Source organism: Engystomops pustulosus, chromosome 6 (genome assembly GCF_040894005.1).
Source record: "Engystomops pustulosus chromosome 6, aEngPut4.maternal, whole genome shotgun sequence".
Classification (NCBI taxonomy): Eukaryota; Metazoa; Chordata; class Amphibia; order Anura; family Leptodactylidae; genus Engystomops; species Engystomops pustulosus.
Genome location: NC_092416.1, coordinates 42,416,706 through 42,432,345, shown reverse-complemented (window position 1 = coordinate 42,432,345; position 15,640 = coordinate 42,416,706). Strand labels below are relative to the sequence as shown.

At 43.9% G+C, this 15,640-nt stretch overlaps 1 protein-coding gene across 2 annotated transcripts in view; it reads left to right on the top strand.

Moving 5' to 3' along the window:
• The window catches only part of TTC12 (tetratricopeptide repeat domain 12), a 114,531-nt gene that overhangs the window by 22,827 nt on the left and 76,064 nt on the right, over positions 1–15,640 (top strand). For both annotated transcript variants that reach the window (XM_072155862.1, XM_072155861.1), the window contains exons 6-9: positions 609–730; positions 2,878–2,937; positions 9,604–9,675; positions 10,635–10,695. In XM_072155862.1, coding sequence (XP_072011963.1) covers positions 609–730; positions 2,878–2,937; positions 9,604–9,675; positions 10,635–10,695 — 315 coding nt within the window. The remainder of the gene's footprint in view (positions 1–608; positions 731–2,877; positions 2,938–9,603; positions 9,676–10,634; positions 10,696–15,640) is intronic.

Sequence of the window (15,640 nt, the reverse complement as noted above, 5' to 3'; positions counted from 1 at the left end):
GGGATTGTTGTGGTTTTGCGGCAAAATTTGTGACTTTTTAACTTGTTGCACGTCTTTAAATAGACTTCAACATCTGTATTTGGATGATATATCAGAAGCAATACTAGAAAACTCAGTTGCGTGGAACTCTGCAGGTGGAGTGTCATTGTTGCAAAGAAAACCTGCAAATCAAAGAATGTGCCAAAACAAGTTGTTAAAAAGAAAAAAACAGAAAAACAGAATGCACGTGGTAAATTCCCAAGAGTTAGGCCCCTTCCACACTTGCAAGTGTGATATGCTGAACTCGCATCACACTCACAGTGAGTTCTGCCTAGACCACCCGGCCCAAACGCTACAAACCAGAACTGAACTGACATGCTGAGTTCGGTTCCGATTTGCATCATTTGGGCTGGGCGATCCAGGCAGCACCCGCTGCGAGTAAGATGCAAGTTCAGTGCATCACACTCGCAAGTACGATGTTCAAGTGCGATGTTCAGCTGTCTTAGCTTTTCTATGCTGGCTACAATCAGGGCCAAATGTGATCAGTATTTTGTTCACCAATCTATACCCAGACGTGATGTACTGTACTGCCTAATGAGATATTAATCTCAGACTCTCTTTTTTCACAGCTCTAAAAGATCTAGGAAATGAGGCATTTGCAAAAGGTGACTATGAAACTGCAATCCAACGTTACAGTGAAGGACTCGAAAAAATGAAAGACATGCAGGTCTTATATACTAATCGAGCTCAGGTAAGGATAAAACCTAAATAAACATATGACTAGAATGCCATTTAAGGTAAATAGTCACAACCTGCTGATTTCTCAGTGACTCGCTTGTTTTTCTGCAGTCTGAATAGTGTGCTTGTGCTGGACCATTGATTAAAGGGCACCTACCACCACAAATCTACCTATAAAGGTAGATCGGGAGGTAGGTGAATCAATGGGACGTGAGGATAGCCCTTTTAAGGGCTAATCCTCATGTCCCCGCACTTTTTTGTAAACTTTTATTACCCTAATATGTTAATTTTGTTATACGGCTACTTGGGCGTGGAGTAGCCGCATCTGAGGTTACACAAGGCGGCTACTCCACGCCCCAGTAGCCACTTTACCCCTCCTACTCACCATGTTCGGCGCGCAGCTGCTCGTAGCTGCGCGCCCTCGTCCGCCGATCCTGCCGTCTGCGCATGCGCAGAACAGCAGGCCCGCGCCTGTGCAGCCCCGGCTTCGGAGCAGTGACCGCACAGGCGCGGGCCTGCTGTTCTGCGCATGCGCAGACGGCAGGATCGGCGGACGAGGGCGCGCAGCTACGAGCAGCTGCGCGCCGAACATGGTGAGTAGGAGGGGTAAAGTGGCTACCGGGGCGTGGAGTAGCCGCCTCGTGTAACCTCAGATGCGGCTACTCCACACCCAAGTAGCCGCATAACAAAATTAACATATTAGGGTAATAAAAGTTTACAAAAAAGTGCGGCGACGTGAGGATTAGCCCTTAAAAGGGCTATCCTCACGTCCCATTGATTCACCTACCACCCGATCTACCTTTATAGGTAGATTTGTGGTGGTAGGTTTCCTTTAAGACTAGCATGTCCTGATCTCAAAAAAGTCAAAAAAGTCACATTGAGGTCTTTTGGAACTTCACTGGTTAAAAGTCTCACAGGACTATTTCCACCTCTTCATTAATCTGGCAAAAGGTAGAGTTACTTCTAGTGCAACACCAAAGCCCAATTTATGACTTGGAATTTTTGCAAAAAGTCCCTTACAAAGTCTCAAAGTTACTCCAGCCCCTTTCTGGTGTAGGTGCTGGGACTTTTTATGCATTTTGAGACTTTTTTGGGGACTTTTTGAAAAAAACAAAAAGAAAGTAGACCATAAGGACATTTATTAAAAGACCAAAGCAACATTAATGAATCTGATGGCTCCGGAGCTCCAAAAATATACATAGAACTGTCCCAAGGAGCAGCGTAATGATAAATAAGACAGAGCTGATGGGGGCGCTGGAGCTTTGGGGTGCACTATTGTAACTGTTGTCCCTGAGTCCAGTGTCCTCATTAAGTCCGTCTTGGTATATAATTGACGCAACTCAAGCCAATGAACACATTTATCATTTAGAAAGTATCTTACGTGGAGCAGGTTAGGAGCTCTTTAGATGGCTCTTGCACAGTTCATTTATTATTAGAGTTTAGGCCGCTTTATACATTTGGTTTTATACAGGTACAGAACAAGCCCTGAAATATTTCCTGCCTTACATAACTTCCACGCCAAGTGGGTGTGTAGGGGGCTGTGAATGGTGATGGGACGGGCTGTGTAGTAGCTAAAGCAAGTTGTTCCTAGCTGCACTGCCGTTTGCCTGATCAGGGGCTGGAACCTAGAAATATCTGGCACACCATACTATGAAGAATAACCACCCAGGTGTTGACGTTTGGAGTGGATTTGTGATATTTTGACTAAAACGTTGCTTAGAAGTCCCAACAAGTTTCTCACTCCAAAATGAAAGTTACAAATGGGGAACACATTATCAAATGAAGCAATGAGTTTATCCTCGGTATGGAGAGATTAGTGATCCTTGCATTCTCTTGCCAATCCAAGATCATACCCATTTATATTAAACATTTGCAGCTACCCCCCTTGATAAACAAGAGCACCAAGTAATGCTTCATTAGCCTTGAGTAGTTTCTGCAGCTGATCCCTACACCATATGTAATACAAATGTATTGTGTTTTTATCACCTGGGGACTAGTGAAGTATGATTGCATGAATAGCTTATATATACAGGCTTATTATGTAACTCTTGATTATGGCACATCTGAAACTAATGGAGGTTAGATAAAGATTGTGCAAAAATGCTGTAACTAACACACCCCATAACTTATGTAATTTATGTGTATTTTTCATTCTATTAGACCTACATAAAACTAAAACAGTATGAAAATGCTATACGTGATTGTGAGTGGGCATTGAAGGTAAGTTGTTCCTTATATTTACTATTAGCTATGTCTAAAGTAAATTATTTACACTTGATGTGATGCACAACTATGCTTTTTATAGATCAATTAAAAGGAAAAAAAATCTTATCTTCAAAACTTTTTCTTTCAAACATCCACAACTTTTGATTTGTTGATAGATTGAATTATTTCAGTACTTTATCCTGGCCCTCTTTAAGAAGCATGTAGTGAGTCCAAGGGGGAGGTGGTGGCATCTGCAGCCTGTGTGTGCTCATGTCTCAGTCTCCTCCCCAATGCACATAACAGGAAGTGGGGAGGGGTTGTGAGCTGTATGAGTGTGGAGGAGAGGAGACACAGGCTGCAGCTACCCGCTGGGACTCACCACTTGCTGCTGGTAGGGAGCGAGATAATGTAAAGTAAAGAATTCTGAAATTCTGATGTGATTCAGAATCCTGACGAAGGCATTTTTTAAATCAGCATATCATAAACTATTGGAACTTGTCACCAGCTAAAAATGACATTCTTGGTGACAAGTTCACTTTAAGGTAATAAAACTGTAAATATTAGGAACCGACACTGATTCCTACAAAGGTAGTTCAAATCACATGTATCTCTTGACTGAAGAAGACAGTATTCTGGGGGAGTTTGAACATAAATACATGTGCACTATATTAGGCGTGCACATTCGCATTCGGCAAGCCTCACATAATTGTGGCACCAAATTAATGAAGACTGTGTGCCGGTCTTCATTTATCTGCCCATAGTGCAGTTTGCCTCACTAATAATAAATCTGGGCTAATGTATGGAGACTGCATCCAGAGTGTATGAAATCTACAAAGACAGCCGCCTAATGCTCAATTTTTATGTGGCCCGATAGAATGCATTGATTTTGCTCTTCATTGAAAAGCCATAAGCATATAATGAGGACATTTTTACACCATCTCAAGCCTTTGTTGAACAGAGTGGGTCAAAACTTGTCTTTTCTTTAAAGATTAAAGTCACATCTAAGGCATGGAATTATTTAAATGAACTATTTCCAATTTATGGGCAATGATTGGGATAGCAGAGTGCCACCGAATAAAGCAACCAGAGCACATGTGACCATTGCTCAACTCAACCGCCTCCATACTGTAGTCATGTAATTTCGAGATTCCAAATTCCTGTTATTGTAATCTGTGAAGGTCTTAGAGGTGGGATCTCCAGCAGGTAACTATTTCAGTTTCAGGTCAGTGTCATCAATTGCCTATTTAAGCTGCTCTACTTAATTCTTAGGGCAATATAGTGCAGTGATGGTGAACCTTTTAGAGGCCGAGTGCCCAAACTGCAACCCCAAACCCTGCTTATTTATCGTGAGGTGCCAACCAAAAATTAAAGCAGAAACTTATTGCTCCCTGTTTAACAACTTTCAATCATATTGGCCTCCTGAGGACAGCAACACAGTAGAAAGATGGAAAATTCGCACCATTTTAGCTTCTATCCAGTTTCCCTCTGTACACAGAGAATCGTGGGGCCAGCAGGAGGTTCTCAACAGATAATTTGGCCCTGTCTACTCATTCTCCCTCTTCCCACAGTCCCAAGTAGCGATGTAAGTATCAAAATATGACTGAAAGCAGCATCTTCTAAGTTGCTTCGAACTGCAGGAAGATTCTGTCTGTTGTGCTGGGGCGATGGCCCGGGTGCCCACAAAAGGGTTCTGAGTCCCGCCTCTGGCACCCGTGCCATAGGTTCGCCACCGCTGATATAGGGTATTTTATGTCTTGCTAAATTTTTGACAGATTCCAGACATACTGTAGGGTTCAGTATTGTAACTGTAATATTCTTTTATCGGACGTAAGCAGGGGAACATGTGCCTTTAGCAGTTTCTACGAAATACTTGACTTAAAGGCTGAATATATCACTGTGGGGGAGGAAATGACGCAGGCAAGTAGAGACATTAGATCAGCAACCTGCAATTACATAACTAAAGCATTCATTCATCCTTTGTACGACACTCCAGCTGTCAGGGCCCTAATATGTTGTCTTCTTGCTCAATCATCTGCCTTTATAAAACCTGTTTATGGTGGTATTAGTAATTGCATTCCTATATTTTCTGCATCCAATTTAGTCAAAAACGTGGCGTGACATATGAAATGTTTCTTTTTCCTGTTGATTTTATTTTTATCTATTTGTGGTACTTTTTCCATTCGCGTTTATAATTCTATACAGTTACACTGCCCAGAGGTAGAAGATATATCTTATAGATATTTACTGACGTCACTAGTGTGATTAATTATAACCTGTTTGTGTGAAAGGGATGGATCATGTATATATACAAGCTGACTTGTGTGAGGTATTGGGATATTGAGGATATTCAGGATATACATTTTTATTTTGCAACTTAAGCATAATATTTCGGAACAGTTGCCCTTGGTTACATAGTTTTCTTGCAGCAAAATCCTTCAGTTTCAGAGTAAATAATAGTAATAATTGGACCGATTCAATTCGAACCCAAACTGAATCAATTTAAAACTTTGGCGGAGCTTCGGCACATTCAATCTTGTATGGTTCACTCATCTGTAGTTAGAATCAAGCAATGATCACTTGATCACCAGGTGTGAAAAGTTTCCGCAGAGTTGCCCCTTTCCCCCTGTAATTGGGGCTCTCATACATTGTCTCCCAGGGGTCACTTATGACCTCATCGAGGAAACATACAAATAACAAATTTCACTCATCTGTAGTTAGAATCAAGCAATGATCACTTGATCACCAGGTGTGAAAAGTTTCCGCAGAGTTGCCCCTTTCCCCCTGTAATTGGGGCTCTCATACATTGTCTCCCAGGGGTCACTTATGACCTCATCGAGGAAACATACAAATAACAAATTTCACTCATCTGTAGTTAGAATCAAGCAATGATCACTTGATCACAAGGTGTGAAAAGTTTCCACAGAGTTGCCCTTTTCCCACTGTAATTGGGGCTCTTATACATTGGGGCTCATTTACTAAGTGCTCCCGAATTTTTCCGTTTTGCACCGAATTCTGCTGGGATTTTGGCGCATGCAATCGTCTTTCGGCGTGACAGAAATCGGGGGGAGGGCGTAGCCGTTGGACAACCCGACGGATTCCGAAAAATTGCGGAATTTAAAAAACCAAATGTGTTGCATTATCTAGCACTTGCATGCACCGGGAAGAAGCAGGTGAACTCTGGCGGACCTCGGCGCAGCAGCAACACCTACTGGATATCAGGCGCATGGACCTTAGTGAATCCTGGCAGAACCCAAATCCACGCCAGACAACGCGCCGCGGGATTGCGGCAGGACCGGGTAAGTAAATGAGCCCCAAAGTCTCCCAGGGGTCATTTATGAGCTCATCGAGGAAACATACAAATAAAATTCATACTATCATGAATTTTTGTCAGGACAGAATTCATATTTTTGCCTTACTCTGTGTAAACACTGTAAAAGTAACATAGTATAAAAAATGTTGACATAGTGAATAGTATAATAATCATTTCTTTCCCCCGGAAGCTGATATTTTTCTCGACACATAAGTTGATCAAGATAAAGGACATATGAGTTCTGAATTCTGGGTAAAAATCCAACTTTATAAGATTTGTCTTCCAAGGTCATTTCTAAAATACATATTTAGAATTAAACAAACTGGTTGATGTTTATAATGAAAAAACATATTAAAATAAGTAAACTGCAGGGCGGCTTTTAAATCCTACAATTAACGGATTAATACCTTTTCGAAATTGAATCATAAAACATCTACCTTCACTGAGAAATTCTTATTGCACATTCTGCACACACCTTGGGAGGTAATAGAAAGTAATTTAAGTACTTTTCAATTAAAGCTTATTTCCCCCTACAGTCAATGGAAATTTTTAAAAAGCCATTTTAACTACATAAAAAGCTGTTCCCATGAATGCAAACTTTCTACTAACTCCAAATTCGGGTGGCTCAGAGAAACGTTATGTCAATTCAATTGAGTTAATTAAAATTTCAGTGGAGGCCATATCACTATAGCCGTGAGACCCATCTGTGATTAGTATTTCTACATTTCTACATTACCTTAGAGTTAGCTTTGCTTAAATAGAAAATTGCTTCTTAAGGTAGAACTATACATGAAGCAATATACATATACCTACTAGTGTTAAAGGCAGGGACATAACTGGAGGGCTGGAGAATGGTAAATATGGTTTTTTTTTTTTTTTTTTGTACCACGGCCTCTGGCTCTCTATCTAGATATTATAGAAAAGAGAGTTGGAAAATAGTAAAAGCTATGCACATTTCAGCCTTCTGACAGTGTGTCACGGGTGCACCCGCGATCGCTGTCTCGGATCGCGGGCGCACCCGTGTTCCTGCTGCATGCCCCCGGTCACGGGCCCTGCTCACCTTCCCTGGCTCCCGCGATGTCCTCTGTGGCTCCCGCAGCTCGGCGCGCGTCCCCGTCTCCTAGGGACCCCGTCACTCTAAGATTTAAAAGGCAGGCGCGCCAATAATTGGCGCTGGCCTGTTATACGTTTCTGCTCCTTTCTGTGACCCTTGCCGGATCTTTGAGCCTCACAGCCTAAGAGAAAGCTTCCTTGCGAGTATTCCTTCATTTCTGTGTCCTCCAGCTTTCCTCCCTGCCTTCCTGTGTGTTCCTGCTCCCGAGTCCTGTGTTGCCATGTTACCTGTGTTCCCCCGTGTTGCTGTGTTCCTGTGCCTGTGTTCCTGTGCCTGTGTTCCCGTGCCTGTGTTCCCGTCCCCTTCTGCCTGGACCTCCCGTTGCTGACCCCGGATAGGACTTGACCCTTCATCTCTGCCGCCTGCCTTGACCCTGTGCTTGGACCTGACCACGAGACTGTCTCCTGTTAAGGTACCTAGACCTCGGCTGCCACCGCGGGCCAGTCGCACTTGTGGAACGACCAGGTGGTATCCTGCCGCAGCAAGTCCCAGCAAGTCCAACCCGCTTTGCGGCAGGCTCTGGTGAAGACCAGGTGCCACTTGGACTCCGGTCCCAGGTGTCGGCTCGTACCACCTCCCGCGGTGGTCCAGGGTATTCATACACCCCGAATCCTGACACAGTGTTATGGAAGACGATAAAAGGCAACCACTGAATCTTTTACCAAACTTTACCTGACCCATAAAAAAATTTAAATAACTAGAGGTCCATCAAGTCCAACCGGTAAAAGCAATCAAATAATAGCCTAAAAAGGAGACCGAATACTCTGGAAAGTAGTTTATGATGTGGCTAAAAAAAAAAGTATTATAAAAGAAATTCATACATAATATCAACTAAATCCATGGCATACTCTAGTATCGCTACATGGATTTATTGCAAATATATGACATTTGACCATATGCTGTCTTGACTTTTTTCAGACTCCTAAATCCATGATTTAAAATGACCGTCTATCCTATAGAAGGAGTCGGCATAATTATAATATGGTACATACAGTATTTATAAGTACTCCAGTGGGTACAGTAAACATCACCGCCAGAGCAACCTACAAAATTTATGAGTCCTCCTGAGGTGTAGTAAAAACCACAGATGCAGCAATTCACCTGATTTAATATTACTCCCATGGTGGTAGTAAGGCCAGAGCTATAGTAATTTACTGTATTTATAAGTTATGCGTTGAGGCTTACATAAAGCTTAAAATTATGAATAAAGCATAAAGAATCAACACCAAAGGATGATCTTACCTGTGGGATGGGCGGCTGACTTTCTTATGATCTGAAAGTTCCACCCCATACTGTAGATCTTGGTAAGGCTTCTTGCACACGAACGTGTACTATGCATGGGCTGGGACCTGGGTGTAGCATATGTTTGGCTGGAGAGGTAGAGGGGTGAGCGCTGATACCCCTTCCTTCTCCATATAGAGACATCCTGCCTGCCGCTGTTATGGCAAAAGATAAAGGCACATTATATCTTTTTCTGACGATGGCACAGTACATTGACACGTGGGTACTCACCGTACCGTGCCATGCACAATGCACTCCTATGACGGCCGTATGCTAGCTGCAGTACATACAGCTAGCATACAGCTGCCATAGATGGGGCCGTAGACTGAGATTTTGCGTAAATACCCTTTCGCCTTCTCTGGGTTAGGCTCAAAAATATCAAATTAGTTTTGAGCCCAATGTTGCACATGCATAAGTCAGGCTTTGTTTTTGTTTTTTTTCTTGGCTTTTCTGCTGGTCAGATGTATCCTAGCGTTTTTTCCTTATCGATACATGCAGCGTTTGGACTTTAGGGAATTTGCAATTTTTTAAAACAAAAGCCACAAAAAATTTTCAAAAGTCATGTTGAGTTCTAAGCTAATTTCTATGGCTTGGTCCAGGTTCAGCTGTAGATTTAAAATGTAAGTTATAATTTTTACATCTGGATTCAGATGATAACTCAGGGAACACTGCAGAAAACTAGACAATGGGGAAATATAAAAGTAGACTGTGCTAGGCGCAAAAAAAGTCCCAAATGAGCACAAGAACCATGAAAAGTCTCAAAAAAAGAAATAGGCAAGCTAAAAATTGACATGTGTGCCCCAATATGTATATTTTCTATACCATAATATTCTATACTGTACATACAGTACAAGCCAAAGGGAGGATAATAGTAATTAAAATTAAAGAGTTTTGATTCATGAATTGTATTTCTATTTCTCAAGTGTGTTTGAGCTATTAGTGCTGTGCAGCCTTTATTTCTATGACTTTCTTTTAGTGTGATAAGACGTGTGTAAAGGCTTACGTCCATATGGGGAAAGCTCACCTGGGCCTGAAAAACTATCTAAAGGTAAGCCCTGAATATAGCAATGTGGTCTTAGTAATGAGCAAAGACTAATGAATCTTAAAGGAATTTTATAGCTATAGCATACAAGTCTCATTCACTGTATAATTAATATACAGGCAGTCCCCGGGTTACATACAAGATAGGGTCTGTAGGTTTGTTCTTAAGTTGAATTTGTATGTAAGTCGGAACTGTATATTTTATCATTGTAACCCCAGCCAGAACTTTTTTGGTCTCTGTGACAATTGGATTTTAAAAATGTTTGGTTGTCATAAGAATCAGGATTAACACTAAAGCTTCATTACAGACACCTGTGATAACTGTTACAGCTGATTATTGTAGCCTAGGACTAAAGTAGAATAAATTGCCAATATCCAGAGGTCCGTTTGTAACTAGGGGTCGTATGTAAGTCGAGTGTTCTTAAGTAGGGGACCGCCTGTATATGGATATTTTGTTCATAAAGCCCTTATGGTTTACAAGATTTGCTCATTCAGTACTTCAACCCTTTAACACTTCTCCTTGGTTGAACTTATGAAAATAAAATCTTATGGACACTGAGGCTGTTTAAACAGTATATATAATTTTCTTGATATTATTAAAGGGGTTGGGCACTTTTCTTCTACCTTCCGGGACCTTATGCTTGTATCCATGAATACTATCATAAGGTCCTGGGAGGTAGATTGGTCATGGACAGTTAGGATCAAATTTCCATTTTAGAGGAATAGCTGATGATGAGGTAAAAGATATTTCTGAACCATTTCTAAAACTCTCAAGAATTCTCAAGAATTCACAAACCAAAGTGCTGGGAACATAACATGGAATAAAAAATATTTGCATGAGACTTCATATTTATGTGGGGGAACAGGTCTTGCCCTTTCCATGGTTGGTAGATTAGTATGCAGAGGTAATTAAAACCTTTCAAAACATGTAATACTGTACTGTAGATGCCATATTTTTTTCCATAGGCAAGAAATTGTTATAAGAAGATAATAGACTTGGACATTAGCAAGGAGAAGCTTGTGAAAGGTAAGAGGCTTCTTCAATGACTTCTCTATTGGTAATGATTTATTAGGATAAGTATGTCAGTTAGAGATGAGCGAACATGCTCGTCCGAGCTTGATGCTCGGTCGAGCATTAGGGTACTCGAAACTGCTCGTTACTCGGACGAATACTTCGCCCGCTCGAGAAAATGGCAGCTCCCGCCGTTTTGCTTTTTGGCGGCCAGAAACAGAGCCAATCACAAGCCAGGAGACTCTGCACTCCACCCAGCATGACGTGGTACCCTTACACGTCGATAGCAGTGGTTGGCTGGCCAGATCAGGTGACCCTGGGATAGACTAGCCGCTGGCCGCGCTGCTCGGATCATTCTGTCTCTGGATGCCGCTAGGGAGAGAGCTGCTGCTGCTCAGGGAAAGCGTTAGGGTGTTCTATTAGCTTACTGTTAGGCAGGAGTGATTCTCAAAGAACCCAACAGCCCTTCTTAGGGCTACAATAACGTTCTACTTTTTTTATTTTAATTTGCATCTTTTACCATTTTGTGAGGAATTAGCAGGGGGACTTGCTACCGTTGTGTTTAGCTCTTAGTGGAACCCTGCCTGACAATTGGTCCAATTCCTTTTAGTAAAATTAGCTCTTAGTGGCACACATATCCATAGCAAAGACCGAAGTGGGAAAATTCAGTAGGGGTTGGATTTCTATTAGGCAATAACTCAGTGTCATCTCATCTGGCATAGTAGTGTGCTTCCTTTGATACTTGGCTAGAAAATAGCCATAGGAGAATACAAACAGCTTCTTGAAGCCTACAGTAGCGTTCTATATATTTGATTTCTGGTTGATCTGCTGGTGGCTGTAGTTTCTGCAGTGCATGTACTTGCCAATTCTGAGCAATTTGTAGTGAGACTTGCGACCGCTGTGTTCTGCGCTTAGTGGCGCACATATCCATAGCAAAGGCTGAAGTGGCAAAATTCAGTAGGGGTTGGATTTCTATTAGGCAATAACTCAGTGTCATCTCATCTGGCATAGTACTGTGCTTCCTTTGATACTTGGCTAGAAAATAGCCATAGGAGAATACAAACAGCTTCTTGAAGCCTACAGTAGCGTTCTATATATTTGATTTCTGGTTGATCTGCTGGTGGCTGTAGTTTCTGCAGTGCATGTACTTGCCAATTCTGAGCAATTTGTAGTGAGACTTGCGACCGCTGTGTTCTGCGCTTAGTGGCGCACATATCCATAGCAAAGGCTGAAGTGGCAAAATTCAGTAGGGGTTGGATTTCTATTAGGCAATAACTCAGTGTCATCTCATCTGGCATAGTACTGTGCTTCCTTTGATACTTGGCTAGAAAATAGCCATAGGAGAATACAAACAGCTTCTTGAAGCCTACAGTAGCGTTCTATATATTTGATTTCTGGTTGATCTGCTGGTGGCTGTAGTTTCTGCAGTGCATGTACTTGCCAATTCTGAGCAATTTGTAGTGAGACTTGCGACCGCTGTGTTCTGCGCTTAGTGGCGCACATATCCATAGCAAAGGCTGAAGTGGCAAAATTCAGTAGGGGTTGGATTTCTATTAGGCAATAACTCAGTGTCATCTCATCCGGCATAGTACTGTGCTTCCTTTGATACTTGGCTAGAAAATAGCCAGAGGAGAATACAAACAGCTTCTTGATCTTGAAGCCTACAGTAGCGTTCTATATATTTGATTTCTGGTTGATCTGCTGGTGGCTGTAGTTTCTGCAGTGCATGTACTTGCCAATTCTGAGCAATTTGTAGTGGGACTTGCGACCGCTGTGTTCTGCGCTTAGTGGCGCACATATCCATAGCAAAGGCCGAAGTGGCAAAATTCAGTAGGGGTTGGATTTCTATTAGGCAATAACTCAGTGTCATCTCATCCGGCATAGTACTGTGCTTCCTTTGATACTTGGCTAGAAAATAGCCATAGGAGAATACAAACAGCTTCTTGAAGCCTACAGTAGCGTTCTATATATTTGATTTCTGGTTGATCTGCTGGTGGCTGTAGTTTCTGCAGTGCATGTACTTGCCAATTCTGAGCAATTTGTAGTGAGACTTGCGACCGCTGTGTTCTGCGCTTAGTGGCGCACATATCCATAGCAAAGGCTGAAGTGGCAAAATTCAGTAGGGGTTGGATTTCTATTAGGCAATAACTCAGTGTCATCTCATCCGGCATAGTACTGTGCTTCCTTTGATACTTGGCTAGAAAATAGCCAGAGGAGAATACAAACAGCTTCTTGATCTTGAAGCCTACAGTAGCGTTCTATATATTTGATTTCTGGTTGATCTGCTGGTGGCTGTAGTTTCTGCAGTGCATGTACTTGCCAATTCTGAGCAATTTGTAGTGGGACTTGCGACCGCTGTGTTCTGCGCTTAGTGGCGCACATATCCATAGCAAAGGCCGAAGTGGCAAAATTCAGTAGGGGTTGGATTTCTATTAGGCAATAACTCAGTGTCATCTCATCCGGCATAGTACTGTGCTTCCTTTGATACTTGGCTAGAAAATAGCCATAGGAGAATACAAACAGCTTCTTGAAGCCTACAGTAGCGTTCTATATATTTGATTTCTGGTTGATCTGCTGGTGGCTGTAGTTTCTGCAGTGCATGTACTTGCCAATTCTGAGCAATTTGTAGTGGGACTTGCGACCGCTGTGTTCTGCGCTTAGTGGCGCACATATCCATAGCAAAGGCCGAAGTGGCAAAATTCAGTAGGGGTTGGATTTCTATTAGGCAATAACTCAGTGTCATCTCATCCGGCATAGTACTGTGCTTCCTTTGATACTTGGCTAGAAAATAGCCATAGGAGAATACAAACAGCTTCTTGATCTTGAAGCCTACAGTAGCGTTCTATATATTTGATTTCTGGTTGATCTGCTGGTGGCTGTAGTTTCTGCAGTGCATGTACTTGCCAATTCTGAGCAATTTGTAGTGGGACTTGCGACCGCTGTGTTCTGCGCTTAGTGGCGCACATATCCATAGCAAAGGCCGAAGTGGCAAAATTCAGTAGGGGTTGGATTTCTATTAGGCAATAACTCAGTGTCATCTCATCTGGCATAGTACTGTGCTTCCTTTGATACTTGGCTAGAAAATAGCCATAGCAATAGGATAGCATTGTTTGGTTTTAAAAACTCAAAAAAAAACAAAAAACACAAAAAAAAAACAAAAAACACAAAAAAAAACAAAAAAAAGTAAAAAAAAAATAAAGTTATAACTCTCATTTTAAAAATGTTTAACCCGAGGGCTAGGGGTAGAGGACGAGGGCGGGGACGTGGGCGTCCAACTACTGCAGGGGTCAGAGGCCGTGGTCCTGGGCGGGGTGAGACACCACCTGCTGATGAGGGAGCAGGGGAACGCCGCAGAGCTACACTCCCTAGGTTCATGTCTGAAGTTACTGGGACTCGTGGTAGAGCACTGTTGAGGCCAGAACAGTGCGAACAGGTGATGTCGTGGATTGCTGACAATGCTTCGAGCAATTTGTCCACCACCAGTCAGTCTTCCACGCAGTCCACCCATGTCACCGAAATCGCCACTCCTCCAGCTCCTGCACCTCAGCCTCCTCCCCCCCAGTCTGCCCCCTCCCAGGAAAATTTGGCATTTGAACCGGCATACTCTGAGGAACTGTTTTCTGGACCCTTCCCACAGTCACAAACCACTTGTCCGGTTGCTGCTGAGCAATTTTCCGATGCCCAGGTTTTCCACCAGTCACAGTCTGTGGGTGATGATGACCTTCTTGACGTAGTGGAAGTGTGTAAAGAGGTGTCCGACGATGAGGAGACACGGTTGTCAGACAGTGGGGAAGTTGTTGTCAGGGCAGGAAGTCCGAGGGGGGAGCAGACTGAGGGATCGGAGGATGATGAGGTGACAGACCCAAGCTGGGTTGAGAGGCCGGGTGAACACAGTGCTTCTGAGACGGAGGAGAGTCCTCGACCTGAACAGGTTGGAAGAGGCAGTGGTGGGGCCAGACGGAGAGGCAGGGCCAGAGCTGGTGCATCAGCGCCACTGTCAACTAGTGAAGCTCCCGTGGTGAGGGCTCTTGCGGCGAGGGCTAGATCTTCAGAAGTGTGGAGGTTCTTTAAGGAAACACCGGATGACCGACGGACTGTGGTGTGCAACATTTGCCAAACCAGGCTCAGCAGGGGTTCCACCACTACTAGCTTAACTACCACCAGTATGCGCAGGCATATGAATGCTAAGCACCCCACTCAGTGGCAACAAGCCCGTTCACCTCCGGCCGTGCACACCACTGCTCCTTCCCCTGTGTCAGCTGCTAGTCAGCCCCCTGCCCAGGACCCTGGCACAAAAACCCCATCGTCGCCTCCACGATCCTCCACAGCATCCACCAGCGTTCAGCTCTCCATACCCCAGACGCTGGAGCGGAAACGCAAATATAGTGCAACCCACCCGCACGCCCAAGCCCTTAATGTGCACATCTCCAGATTGCTTAGCCTGGAGATGCTGCCCTATAGGCTAGTAGAGACCGAGGCCTTTCGCAACCTCATGGCGGCGGCCGCCCCTCGGTATTCGGTCCCCAGCCGCCACTACTTTTCCCGATGTGCCGTCCCAGCCCTGCACCAGCACGTGTCAGACAACATCATCCGTGCCCTGACCAACGCCGTTTCTGACAAGGTCCACCTGACCACGGACACGTGGACGAGTGCTGCCGGGCAGGGCCACTATATATCGCTGACGGCACATTGGGTTAACTTGGTGGAGGCTGGGACCGAGTCTGACCCTGGGGCTGCTCATATACTGCCGACGCCGAGGATTGCGGGGCCTACCTCGGTCCAGGTGTTTCAGGCCTACTATGCCTCCTCCTCCTCCCACCCCTCCTCCACCTCCTCCTCCGAACTACCATCCGTGGGCACGGCGCCATCAGTCGGTAGCTCTAGGCACAGCAGCAGTGCCGTCGCTAAGCGACAGCAGGCGGTGCTCAAACTGCTGAGCCTAGGCGACAAAAGGCACACC